At 39.7% G+C, this 13,898-nt stretch overlaps 1 protein-coding gene across 5 annotated transcripts in view; it reads left to right on the top strand.

Moving 5' to 3' along the window:
- The window catches only part of CLSTN2 (calsyntenin 2), a 203,054-nt gene extending 189,382 nt beyond the window's left edge, over positions 1–13,672 (top strand). For 3 of the 5 annotated variants that reach the window (XM_059854900.1, XM_059854897.1, XM_059854899.1), the window contains 5 exons: positions 1,096–1,266; positions 1,838–2,007; positions 2,559–2,682; positions 4,035–4,222; positions 4,810–13,672. In XM_059854900.1, coding sequence (XP_059710883.1) covers positions 1,096–1,266; positions 1,838–2,007; positions 2,559–2,682; positions 4,035–4,222; positions 4,810–5,010 — 854 coding nt within the window. In that variant the 3' untranslated portion in view covers positions 5,011–13,672. The remainder of the gene's footprint in view (positions 1–1,095; positions 1,267–1,837; positions 2,008–2,558; positions 2,683–4,034; positions 4,223–4,809) is intronic. The other 2 variants (XM_059854901.1, XM_059854898.1) reach the window with 1 other exon arrangement.
- The last annotated feature ends 226 nt before the right edge of the window (positions 13,673–13,898 follow it).

The following is a 13,898-nucleotide window of genomic DNA, read 5'->3' as shown; positions in this document are numbered from 1 at the left end:
ACTGTGTGAATGTTCAAAAGTATAAATCAAGTATAAAATAATTGTCTATAAAGGAATGTTTTGAATGTTTGTGTGCAAGGCAGATGAAATGTCTAGTTATTTGAGGAATCATTCTAAACACTGTTTGTTGGACTAGAATATGCAGCAACTAGATGTATGTCTCTGAAGAAGAGAAAATGGGTAATGATATGCAAGTTTACAGGCATGGATTACCTGAAGCCTACAAATTTGACTTGGGCTGCATTTTTGGTCATGTTACAGCTGTAACTTAGAGCATAGGTACCCAGATTCACTGCACCAGGAGTTGACAATCTAGGGCGTAAGGCTTTCCTGGCTGTGCCCTCCTTCCCAATGCCTTCCTTCCCAATACACCATCCAACATCAAGTTTGCAAAATGGGCGGGAAGTTCCAGACTTGCAGTGTCTGTGCCCTCAGGGAGCTGCTTAAGCAGTTTTGCCACACACTGTGCTAAGTTGATCACAGAATTAAAATAATAATTTGATATGCTACTCTTTTTCCAGTAACAGAATTGGTTTTTAACTTGTACATGTTGAAGGACAGTTAGTTTATAACTTAATTAAGTCACACAGCACAGGATCTTGCTATTTATAATAATGCCTTGGTCTGGGATAAATGGCCAGGTCTTTGTAATGTAAATTGTTTATGGGGCATAGAGTAACTGAGAGTCATCCAAGCATAGATATGTTGGATGTGTATTTTTCCAGTTTGGTTTTCCTTGAGAAAGCTGGTATCAATTGAGCACTGAAACCCAGAATTTTTTACATGAAATTTACATCAAATTTCAGTTTTCTACTTCCAGTAATGTTCTTGGGTGCCTTATACTACAGAGCAATATATTTTCTATTTATCTGACTCGGTGTTTGTAAGGCCTTCATCATCACAGAACCTGTGCAGACTGGACACTTCTCTTGATTTGCTTTAAGTGTGCTGGATTTAATACCAGCAAATACAGTTCAGCCATCTTGGCAAAAATTGAAAGCCCTGATGCAAAGCACATAAAATGACTGAGCAGTTCTGTGATAATTTATCTTAATTTCCATCCTTCTTTTCATGCCTCACGCCATGGGTTCACAGCCAATAAACAAGTGATAGTAGAGGAAATGCTCCACAACTTGGATTTCTGTGATGTTCTGGTCATTGGTGCAGAACTAGACCCTGAACAAGAGTGTTTAGAACTAGATAATGGCGAGCTTCAAGGAAAACATCTAGATGCCACAAATTCCACTGCAGGATATTCAATCTATGGTAAGTTCAGGAAATTTGTTTTCCCTCATTTTGTCACCTCAATTATATATTGGAACAAAAGCTCAAATATGTAAGAAATTGGACAGAAATTGGTGATTTTCTAGCCATGAGAATATCCCAAGGGTGACTGTATTTTAAAAAACATAGCTGCTTCTTGATCTCTGGATGTGCTGTGTTTGCCCTTTGGATTCTCAGCATCCCTCCTGCTACTCCCCAACTAAGGAAAACAGCATCCCTGCTTTCTTTAAATGTGGGGTTCTTGTGGACCATCACAGTGAAACGTGGGAGTGAGGGGGTTCCTGTACAATGCTGGGACATTGGCCATTTTTTTCTCATCACTAAGTAATTTATTCTGTACCATTGTCATATTTTCCCCTCTCCATTAGGGACCTATATTCAGTTCCAAAAACTTTCCTTACAAAATTGAGTGTCAGGGAACATTTGATGCCCCATCATTTCCAGACCTTTCTCCTGCGTTCCGTGTGTTCTGTGAGCAGTTGATTTGTTGTGTATTGCCAGAGCAGTGTTCCCTTGCCTGTCCCAGAGCTGTCCCTGCCCTCCCACCCCACAGGTGTGGACAGCATGTTCAGCTACGAGCAGGTGCTGCGGCAGCTCCGCTACCGCAACTGGGGCACCTCGTCCACCTCGGACAGGAAGTTCAGGGTCAAGTGCTCCGAGCTCAATGGGCGTTACACCAGCAATGAATTCAACCTGGAGGTGAGCAAGGAGTTCAGCTTGGAGGTGAGCAATGAGTTCAGCCTGTAGGTGAGCAGTGAGTTCAGCTTGGAGATGAGCAATGACTGAGTCATGTTTTCCAACCTAGCACCGAGGCCTAGAGCCCAGGTAACAACTCCAGAAAACTGCAGGACCTACTTAGCAATATGGTCAAAATTAAGAAGTGTTTACAAAGACAATTAGCAGCTTAATAATTGTTAATAAAATTAAGTTATTTCATAATATTTAGGTAACACCTAAAAGCTGATTAATATAGAGGGAAGAAAAAATCACTACTTATCCAAACAGGTAAATCAAAAGAGTCCTGTTCTGTGCCACTTCAGAGTCAACAGCCAGAAAGGCTAGAATGCATTTTTCATGCTACAAATTAGAAATATATTAAGCTGTGTATTTTCCACTGGCATTAAAAAAAAAGAGTTAATTTGTCCTTTAGCATCTGTGAAGTGATGTCCCTATCTGCTGATAAACTTCTTAGTCCAATGTAATATATGGAACCAGCAGGCTTGGAGTATAAAACCCTTTTGAGTATCTGGTCTCTTATTTTTCTGTTCTCCCAGGTTAATATTCTACACAGCTCCAACTCAAACTTCATGGACCATGTAAATCACATGATATTCCAGCCTAAATTTCTCCAATCTGTTCAGCACCCTGAGGGGAGTGTAAGTGCAGTTCACAGCTCAGGTATGTGACACCTTCCCAGAGACTGCTCACAATGATTCCTATGTGTCAGTGTTTCCTTTGTGGGTCAGCCTGCAAGACAGACTAAAGATCTGAGGTCCATTGTTTCAGCTTCTAAGACCTCTCAGAGATCACAGGTGTGAAAGAAGGTAACACTGAATTCTATTCTGTCCAAGAATGTACTTTTAAATTAAAACCTGGTATCCTTTTTTAAAGTCTTCATTAATGGTTTTGTGCTCTGACCCCCATGGTTAAAAAATACATAGGATATATTTAATTTAATTTTTAGGCTATATGAGTTAAAATATATACCCAAATCTGAAACCTTTTCAGTGAAATTAAATGCAGGGCAAAGATACCTGTTTGAAAGTTGGATTCTGAAATCCTTTTAGCTGAATGATACATATGTAAAGAAGTAAAGCTGATGTAAAGTGTAGGCAGTTGTGAGTAGCTGTATACAGAGATGCTTAGAAAATTACTGTATTTTTCTTTACATTATAGAGGCACTTCACTAAAATAAAACTGAATGTTTAATGGATAAACTATTGCAAACTAGGTTTTTTTGTTCCAAAATGCTGTTTCGATTTCAGACTTACATTCTTATAGGCAGGGTAAGACAATAAAATGGGTTATGGACTGGGTTATCCCATGGTCCTGGAACTGCAGGACCTCAAGGTACATAGAAAGTGGCAGCATTTCTCCAGTAACCTAATTATGGAGCTGATTACATGTAATAGTTCAGAGAGACTTCTTCCTGTGACTAGGTGGAGACAGGGGCCTCTCAGAGTACAACTAAACAGTGGGAGAAAATGTCTTGAGTCCTCAAGAGTCTCCCAGGAAGGTTATAACATAGACAAATAGGGTGGCAGTGCATTTATTTCTGGGAGCTTGAGATTGAAATCACAAGCATTTGAAACCTTTGAAAATATAAGCTTTGAGATGTACATTTTGTCTCAAGCAAGGTTGAGGCCTCAGCTGTGATCAGAAGGGGTCAACATGCAAGTGAGTTAACAGAATTTTACTGCAAAAACTATTCGATTCTGCACTTATTAACTACCTGTTTTCTGTAGTTAAGTGCCTCAAAAAACAAAGATGAGCATGCTTGCTTTTTAGTTAGGATTTCTCATACTTGGGATAAGGTACCTGTGAACACCATTTGTTTGTGCTCCACCTTAGTGGATGGGCACTGGTCAACACTTTCTGTCATCCCAGGCACATGGCACATGGAAGGTGTTTGTCCTGATTCTCAGTCCAAAGGAGGGGTTGCTGTGGGTTGAACATGAACAAGGTTAGTGAGGTTTAGATGACTTGTTCCACAAGTGTAACTGCATTCCCTTTGCCACCCTTTGTCACAGTGGTTCCCAGCGTGGCCACGATTGTTATCATCATCTGTGTGAGCATCCTGGTGTTGGTAGTAATGCTGGGTGTGCTCCGGCTGCGCTCCGCCCGTCAGCACAGCTCCCTGGGAGGGCACCAGGGCACCAAGGACAACGAGATGGACTGGGATGACTCTGCCCTCACCATCACCGTCAACCCTATGGAGGTACTTAACCCTGGCACTGTCAGGAGCCACTGTCTGAGCTGGCAGTGGGTTTGAGCATCTTTCAGGGTGCAATTGTTCAGCTGTGTGTGTGTACACTCAAGACCCCAGTCCAGTTCTCAGCTCTGCACACCTTGATCAGATATAATTGAGAACTTCAGATTTGTTGTCATGTATAATTACTAAAGAAGATGGTGAAGAACTCTCAGGTACAGCATCACTTCCACTCCATCCATGTCTGTTTGTAGGTACCTAAGATGATATAGTTTGATTTGGTTTTAACTTTTTCATGTAAGCATTTATACGCTAAAAGGAGGGCAAATCATCAGCAGTTTAAAGAAGATGATGTCGAAGGTTAAATTTTTGGTAGCATGGCTAACAAAGAGATTGCTTATTGACATTCCATTCTTCTTGCAGTAGTTTTTGGATGTTTGCTACCAACTTGTATGAATTTGATGCTTAATAATCACATAATGATGGAGAGCAGATTTGCCCAGCATGTTAGCATTTCTAAATGCTCATTTGAGACAGCTCTGGCTGTCAAGAAGGCACCTTTCTGCTACTATCTCATTTCTTTAAATGTATTGTAGAAATATGAAAAGCCACACCCGACAGAAGAGGAGAGTGGGGAAGAAGACATAGACGATGAAGAGGAAGACACAACCAGTGCTGAATCAGATGATAGTGAGGAGGAGGAAGAGGAGGAAGAAGTGATTGTCCAGAGGGAAGACAAACAGAATGCCACTAGGCAAGAGCAGTTGGAGTGGGATGATTCAACTCTCCCCTACTAACAAACAGCCCTTCAGCCACAGCTCTTTTGTAAAAACCAATACAATGTTTTTTCAGAGCCTATGAATTCATTGACAGGATTTGAACTTCTGCTTGCCTATAACTGTTTTGCCTAAAATGATCTTGTTGTAGTAATTGATAACAATAGAACTGACCCTTTTCTTAAAAAGCCTGGAGAAAAGGTGGTCCAAACCTCCTGGTACACGCAGTAATAAAGTAATCCAGAACTTGATCCGTTAGCGAGTGTAGTTCTCAATTTCCTGTTTCTACCCTGCAGATGTGTGACAAAAGTCCTGTCACTCAATCCATACAAGTTTTTGCCTTTGCTACTTTTTTCACACAGGAGAGATTTCAGCTTGTTATGTAGAATAACTTCTGTGGGTCCAAATACCAGTTGCCATATAACTTCACATTTTTACAGGTGTAAAAAAACATAATCCACCTTCAAATAGAGGCAGGGGCTACAGGGGCTAAATTAGTGCTACAGGGGCTAAATTCCATCTGTCATCTTGTCCTGCCTTTTGGATGTTAATTGTCTTCTGCAAGGGAATATCCAGGACTTGACAGGGGATGCATGTGTGCTTATGTAGACGTGGATGGTGTATTTTTTCAGGCATGCTGTCAGATCCTCAAGACAGAGATTTTTATCCAATCTACCAATAGAAATTAAAAATGAGTTTAAGAAAAACAGCAACAAGAAAGGGCTGCTGATGGTTATCAAAAAAAAAACCCCAGTCTCTGTCCACAGATTGAGTAATATGGTTTCATGCAAACTGTAAATTCTAATGGGATTGATTCACTGAAAATCTGTAGAGCTGCTCATTAGTTATGGATTGAGCAATTTGCAGCAAATCAATGCTTTAAACTGTCTCGTGGAACCATTAGCTTGCTGCAGCATCTTACTGAACTAGTAGAAAATAAGTGACCACATTATTCCATAGCTATGTATAGCTGGGATTTAAACAATTATTTTAGATGAGGAAAACGTTCCCTTATGCTGAGTGAATGCCAGCCGGAATTCCTGGCTGCTTATTCTATAAAAACATGATGCTCTATTTCTTCTGTACCCCTGACTGCCTGTAGTGCACAAGAGAAAGGAAAAACACTGTGAGCCCTCTTCTGTGCTCATAATTCTCTCTTATTTCTTCTGCCTGAAGCCATTAATGTTGAGAGAAAGTTTTATAAAGTAGACAAGGAAAAATAAAACCTACTTGGAACCAAAATAGTTGAAAAAAAACCCCTAAAATCTTAAGAGGCTGAGAGAGTATTTTAGTTTGTTATGGTAACACAGCATATTTTTCTTAAACACAGTTTAAAAAGAAAAAAAAAAGAAAAAGAAAAAGCAGAGCTACATATACAATGTGTTGATTAGTCTGTGTGGTGTGTTTTTGGTCCCCTTTTCCTTAAGTACCTTTCAACTGCTCTGCTTACCAAATGCTGCAGCACTTGCTGGGATAGCTGCTCCAATGCACAGAAACAAAATGGCATGGAAGTGAATGCTGCTTAATGGCTTGTCTGGGTTATTTTCCTGAGTACTTTGTTTTCTTTGCAATTTCATCTTCAATTTTTGCTTTTGTAAGCTGCTGTTTGAAATGAGCTGCTTCCACTCTCCCAGTCTTGCCACAACAGGACCTTCCTGAGCACCCTGGTGGCTGATGTTGCAAAGGGTACTTGGAGCAATCTTGAGGGTACCCACCTCCCTCAATACTGAGTTATTACCAGCTCCTGAATGTCGTGGGATATAGGGAATAGATAGGGTGCTTGGGGGTTCTTGTAATTCCAGTTTCTGCATTTGGTAGCTAAAAGGAAATACTGACAGCAACTAGGCCCTTTAGTTGAATATCTAGAAAGTAAATGAAAGAAAAATCTATAATACTTTTAAAATAGAGATATTCATGTGTTTATTTGTTGTGCCAGCAATCGCGTTGTCACATGGTTGTTAAGACTGGCAGTACAGCAGTTTTCTTTTGTTATCAATCCTGTTTCACTTTATTCTCTCACACATATTAGAAGAATATTTGCAAAATCAAGGCAACGTAAGTATATCTTATCTGCAGGAATAACAACTGTAAAAATGTACACAATTTCTTTTTAATACAAAATTAATATTAATATTTCTGATTATCTTGAACAAAATGTTATGTTAGATCAGATCCTACCATCCTAGTATCCTAGATAATTTCCCAGTTTTAATTTTTTTAATGACATGAAGCAGGCTCTTCATGATGCTTGTTATCAGCACATATCAGCAAATCTTACTGCTCAGAAAAAAAATTTCAAAATTAAATGTAGATATTTAAAAGTCAATTTCAGATTTAAAACTGGACTTAAAGTATTTTAAAGTTTCTCTTATTCCTGATTATTATTAATATTATTATTGTTGTTGTTGTTGTTGTTGTTATCATAGCAAACATTAGTGCAACTTGAAAACAGCAATTTACAACCTTATTGACAGCCTTTAATTCTTTTATATGTTTGTGAATTCATCAGTGTGTTTCTCCATCTAATAGACTTATCATTTTGCTACTGGAAGCAGATCTTTTCAGGTTCTACTCGAACATTACACAAAAAGGAAACAAAGTATTTTCTCTACTGTAAATAAACCTACATTTTTAAACCTAAGCAAAGTCATACAGGCATGTGTGTTATCACTAAAACTTGGTTTGCAGTAAGATACTCAGCAAACTCAAATGTATCACTGTACTTAGATTACTCATTGGAGTGCATTATGCAGCATTTTTCATTCAAATAAATAGAAACATTCTTTTCACAGAATGGCAGTGAGAATGAGGTACTTCTTCACAAAATGGGCCCTGGAATATTTGTATAGCACTCAAAGCAGTGGTTTCCTGAGCAAAACTACTACTAGAAAATCACAGAAATACCAATTTTTCTAAAACAATTCTAACAATATTGCCTCCCCTCCAGAAATTATTTTTTTTATATAACCTACTTGCTTAAAAACCAACCAGAACATATACCCACATATATATATATAACAACACACATGTGGGGGGTTTTTGCTCTTAATCAAAAGCCAAAGTTGTCTCCTTTTCTCCCTGAAAAAAAGTGTTTAGAATTGTAAAACCATTCAGGTTGCAAAAGAAATATAAGATCATTGAGCACTTCCAAGCCCACTCCTAACACGTCTCCAGGTTCCTGATTCACATGTCTTGGAATTCCCCCAGGGATGGTGAATATGCCCTGCCTTGGACTGCCTCTTCCAATACCTGACCATCCTTTCAATGAGGATATTTTCTCCAATCTTCAGTTTAAACCTCCTCAGCACACTTCAAGGCTGTTTGCCCTTGTCCTATCAGTTGTTACTTGAGAGAAGAAACCAACCCCGGCTGGCTGCAGACTCCTCTCAGGGAACCGGAGAGAGTGAAAAGGCCCATCCTGAGCCTCCATTTCTGCAGGCTGAGCCCCACCAGCTCCCTCAGCTGCTCCTCATCAGCCTGGTGCTCCAACCCTTCCCCAGCTCTGTTCTCTTCCAAGGACTCACTGCAGCCCCTCAGGGTCTGTCTTGTGGTGAGGTAGCTTTTTCTACACTAGCAATAAACAAGTGTATCCAAAGAAAGCAATTCTGAAGAGGTATCCACAATCCATGACATCAGGAATCCAGATGTGACAACAGAGGTCTAAAATGACATCACATCAATGGTCCCTTAAATTTTTGGAGGCTGGGAAAAGCTGTAAAACCTACAAATGCAAATTAAAGATGTTATCTGAATTAATATAACTCCCTAAGTGGCTATTTGTGATTAATAGCTCCCATTTCTCTTTAATTTCTACCCCCTCCATAGGTGTTTTATCTTTGCAAGTAAACCTTAAAATGCACAGTTCCGATTTATATCAATATTTACTGAACTGGCTGGCACATCTAGAAATAGACGTAGGGTTTGTGACATCTTTAATACTAATTAAAATAAACGGTTGCTATTTTTTCATTCCAACAGGTAATACCTTGCAGTGGTGGTGGGACTGCTTTTTACCTCACCAGAGGCTAATGGCAGGGAGCAGTTTACTTTTCTGTCTGGTGTGTGGTGGTGCTGAGCTTGCTGAGCACCATCCTTCCTCCTTTCTGGAACAATGTAAGGCTCAGAAAGGATCAGAGAGTTCTAAATTTCGTTTTGTGATTGAAATCCACTGTCTCCATTGCAGGAGCTGTCCCTGCCTGATCCTAAACTGAAAATAATGCCATGGGAAGTCTGTACCCCAGGTGAAGGATGGGCAGAGGGTAGCCCAGTAGCAGTAGCAGCCCTTACTTCACTGTGGCAAAGCCTTTGAGCTTTGATAAAATATAAATAATAAATAATTTTTGTCTCAGCTGTCCCTTTCACCAGCTGTAGCCTCAGAGGCAGCTTTTCTTGCCTCCCTGGTAGGGCTCCTAGTGCACTGGGACCCAACACTTCCTCTTCTCAAAGTTTTGATGCCAGCACACACAGCTCTGCACAGAACAGCACCAGGAAAGACTTTACTGGGGTGACAGCAGGTAAAGGTCTGGTGGGATGGAGCTGTTCCCAGTATCATGGATTAGAAATTATAATATCAAAATTAAGGATGTCTGCAAAAACATATGGATACTGAGAGAGGGAGAGGAAACAAAACTGAGTCCGTCTCCTCTAAGGGGCTTCCCCTTCCCTTAATTCACACATGCTGACCAGAATAAGTATCTCAAAACTAGGATATCCTCAGTCTCAGGGTGGATATCTGGTTTTATCAGGTTCTGCCTTAAGAATTTCTTTCTGCCTTTAAGCAACTGCTTAAAGTAGTTCTACACCAAGTGAGTAAATCTAAGGAGATAGGAGAAAAAAACCCAAATGACAAAACATAAATATCAAAAAGATTGCTGAAGAAATCAAACCACCTTCTAAGTCACTAAATTAATTCCTGCTGGTTGTACATAATCCTGTGCTATATAATCTTCCTCATGCTCCAGCATCACTAATGGCATTAGGTTTTCCCTCGCAGCACAGCAGAGGAAGCTGCCAGGTCTTGCTCCTGCAGGGCCTCGCTGCCCCCAGAGCCTGCAGAGCTCACAGCATTCCAGATCCACTGCAAAAAGCCATGGCAACAGCAGCCAGCCCATCCCTTTCAGACCTTGGTGTTCCCAAAGAAACCCACACTCCCATACACCACACCATCACACTTTGTAATATTTTCTGCAGTATCCAGAAGCTGTGGTCCTGTACAGTCTTTGTACATTGGGGTCAAATGATTTTTTTTAAAATAAAGAAAGGCCTAACAAGCAATGTGGGAGAAGTGATGCAAACTGAAATGGATCAGGTTCCATAAAGTTGCATGTCTCAGATTGTGTATCCAATGATCAGGCTTCTGTTTGCTGGACTCTCCTGGAATCCAACTTCATTTCTGTTAGCAAAGAGAATAAAGATACAAAGAATGGAGATAACCACTAAAGCTACAGCAGAAGAAAATTCATGCTCTCTTAACACACCCAATCTCAAGAAATATTTCTGCTAAATATATTAGGAGACTTGCTCCAGTGATATCTCATAAAGTAATATAATTTTTCATAAATTCATAAAATCATAAATTGTTCATAAATTGTTCATAAATTCATCACCTTTGTAGGATTAAAAAGCCTAGTATGTTCTTTTTGGTTTTGGTTTTCTCTGAAAAAGACATGGTCATAAATTAAAAATACACAAACCTGAACAGTGCACAAACTGAAAGGGGAGCAAGGGCTTTAATTTCATAAGCCTCTAAGATAGGGGTTTACAGTAATAAATAACTGTAGCCTTCATTTTTGAAATGTTGCAGAATAAAATGAACCCAGGAAGTTTTGTATGTTCATAACCTTATTTCTGGTGATGAGAAGGCAGGCACCAGAGCAGGTACCCTTTTCCCTAGAGACATTTTGCTGCCTTTGGAGTAGGTATTGCCAGCAGTTTGCTCGTTATGGTTTCCATGTCTCTGCTGGCAACAGGAACAGTGCTGCTAGCATCCTTTGGAACAGCTCTGTCAAAGAGCCTGGTGGTGAGACATAATTTAGTAATTCTCCTGCAGCTCTGCTCTCAGCCCTCCAAGATGGAGCACGCCAAACACATGCAGAGGGAAAGACACAATGGTTACAGCAGAGAGCTCTGGGCTGGTGATTCATTAGTTACTGCCTATAAAGAAACACACTCAGCAGCGTGAAGCACTGCAAATGTGTGAAACAAAGTTCAGGAGAAGCCCTCATTCTTATTTTCAGTACTAGCTCATGGGGAAATTGTGCATTCATCAGCTGTTGAAGCTCCATGCCCGTGTATTGTCACTATTTATGTCTGTGCTGAGAACAAAGAAGCAGCAGAAATTTTTTTCCCAGTTAAGTACATTGTACAATAAAAGAGTTCAGCTTTCCCTGGGCAAAGTGCACAAAGCTTGCCAAATGCAAAGAGAAGCTGTCTCCAAATAGGGAACAAAGATTTTACAATGGTATTCCATCCTTGTACTTCAGACGCTCAGAAAATTTCATGGGAGTAAAATGCTTTTCTGCAGCCTTACCTATTCCTTTTGTATAAATCTGGATACAGTTTTGGAGTTTCAGAGGCATTTCACTTCCCATCTGGGTATAAACTTCCCAGCTTTCAGGTGTCCTTTGGTGTACTAACCCATAAAACTATTTTTGGTTGAAGGTTTCAGGATATACTAAGGCGGGGGGGGTGGGGGGGAAGCAAAAGGTTATTAAAATTACAATGTCTTTTTTTCTACTCCTGCCTCCCCTAAATATATAAACAGGTACGAAAGAATTGATCAGATAACCCTGACCAAGTCTGTGACTACAATGACATTTCAAACCAGTACTGAAATTGGCAATAAATTTTTGTCTACAAACTGCTTAATGTGCAGTAGAGGAGAAGGTGGACAGTTGTTTTAACTGGGCCTGCTCTTTAGAATGTGGAATGGATGAACTACAGTCAGTTCCATTAGAAAATCAAATTATTATTTAAGGAAGAGTGAACAGGAAAGTAGAAGAGAATACTGCATGAATAACAGAGTTAAGGTTTACAGTGATGTGAAAAAAGTTGAAATTTGATCTTGTAGAAAAGAAAGAGACATAAAAGCATCAGTGTCAAATAGTCAGAAAATGGAAACATTTTGCATTTCCGTGCCAGAACTGACACTGTCACGATGAGCAGGAAAGAGAATGAATGTAGGATGTCGAAGGGTTCCAGGATGACCAGACACAGATGCAAATGCCATCACCTCCCAGGTGCCCATGGGGAGGTGATGGCTGTGGTGATGAAGGAGAACTTGCAGGGTTTTAGCCTGGTTGATGCTGAAGTTGCCTTCTTGAATTCCAGTTACAGCACCTCCAGCAGCGCTGGGAAGGGAGCAGGGCCATGAGAGGTGTTGCTACACTGTCTGTGCATTAAGTAGAAAAATGTAGAGCCAAGGCCAGCCCGGGGGCTGGGGCAGACATTCTGTCTGCTATAACTGGAGTCTGAGGTTACAGTTACCACACAGTTTATTTGAGGAAAGAAATGGAGCTTTTGCCCACAGACAGTTGTTGATTAGTTTTAGAGATTTTCTGCAACAAACATACTCCATGGGTTGAGGAGGAGCTGGCGATACCCAAGGCAGACTATATTCCATATCGAAAAGGCCCTCAAGTAAACTCTTCATAGTGATCCAATCTCCTAAGTGGCCATACCATTAGGAATTCTGATTTTTGAAAATATGCATATTAGAAAACTTTATAAGGATAACAACCATCCCTGTGCCACTCTGAGAGCAGAGGTTATTACCTCCATTCTCAGCATCAACTACTGGCACATGTATTTTTGGCCACTCCACAAACTGATGTAAAAGTGTGAGGTACATCTGAAAAGAGATGGGGTTTTTGTATGTATTCTGTTCCAAATACTGCACCATCAGTTGAGTAAATTTTTGATTGTGGTTAACAGGCAATTTTGTTCAAAAGGTCATCATGACAGGGATGGGAAGATAGACACCAGAGTGGATTATTGCTTTGCAGGGTAATACATGCTGTGGGTGGGCTTCCTGAGAACTGTTTCATATCAACTTCAGTGTTTCGAAGTTTATAGTAGACTTATCAAATCCTAGAAATAAAGATTAGTAGACAAAAGGAAAAAAGTAGTGCAAGTAGAGTATTATGCTAACAGTGCAGAACTATTTCCTAGAATATATTTTTTAGTGTTAGAGGTGGGGGTCCTTCAACCTACTTAAATGTTTCTAAGCCTGGGGCTTCTACTGCTTCCCCTGGGAGATTGTTCTAGAGTCTATTAGAATTCACCATTAGAAAACTTTTCCTGAAAATTAATTCAAATAATCCTTTTTGTAATTTTTATCTCATTAGTCCTAGTTATACCCTTTTGCACCTCTCTAAATAGTTCCTCTAACTATGATTTATATGATTTATATCCTTTGAATATTTTTAGATAGTTATCAAGTTCATTGCCTTTGGTAATTTACTAGAGAAGCTGTGAATCCCTCCTCATCCCAATTCATTCCTTCAGTTTTGTATTTCTTACCTTTTCATGAAATATCCTTAATGCACAAACTAAATCCCCTAGTATTTCCTTAAATGAGTCACGGTCAGTTCACTCTGTTAAGATGCTCTGTGTTGCTGGTGTCACTGCATAAGTTGTTAAAGTTTAAACAATAAATTAAATTGAAACTTGATTTTTAAAAAAATCTTTTCTGTAATCCATGGATAAGTTCTCATATTATATGAATTTGGCAATGTCTTTCACATGGGTATGATTTAACAAAGCCAACCAAAAATCGCTGCAGCCAATCAAACAATAATACAAAGTATAATTTGTTAAAACTTAGGTTGCTGTCATTAAAGGGAAAACAGACATTGTCATTCATGGGTCCATGTTTTTAAGTGTCCCTACACCAAACAGCAGCTATTAAC

Source organism: Haemorhous mexicanus, chromosome 10 (assembly GCF_027477595.1).
Source record: "Haemorhous mexicanus isolate bHaeMex1 chromosome 10, bHaeMex1.pri, whole genome shotgun sequence".
Lineage (NCBI taxonomy): Eukaryota > Metazoa > Chordata > Aves > Passeriformes > Fringillidae > Haemorhous > Haemorhous mexicanus.
This window is presented reverse-complemented; position numbering and strand designations above follow the sequence as displayed.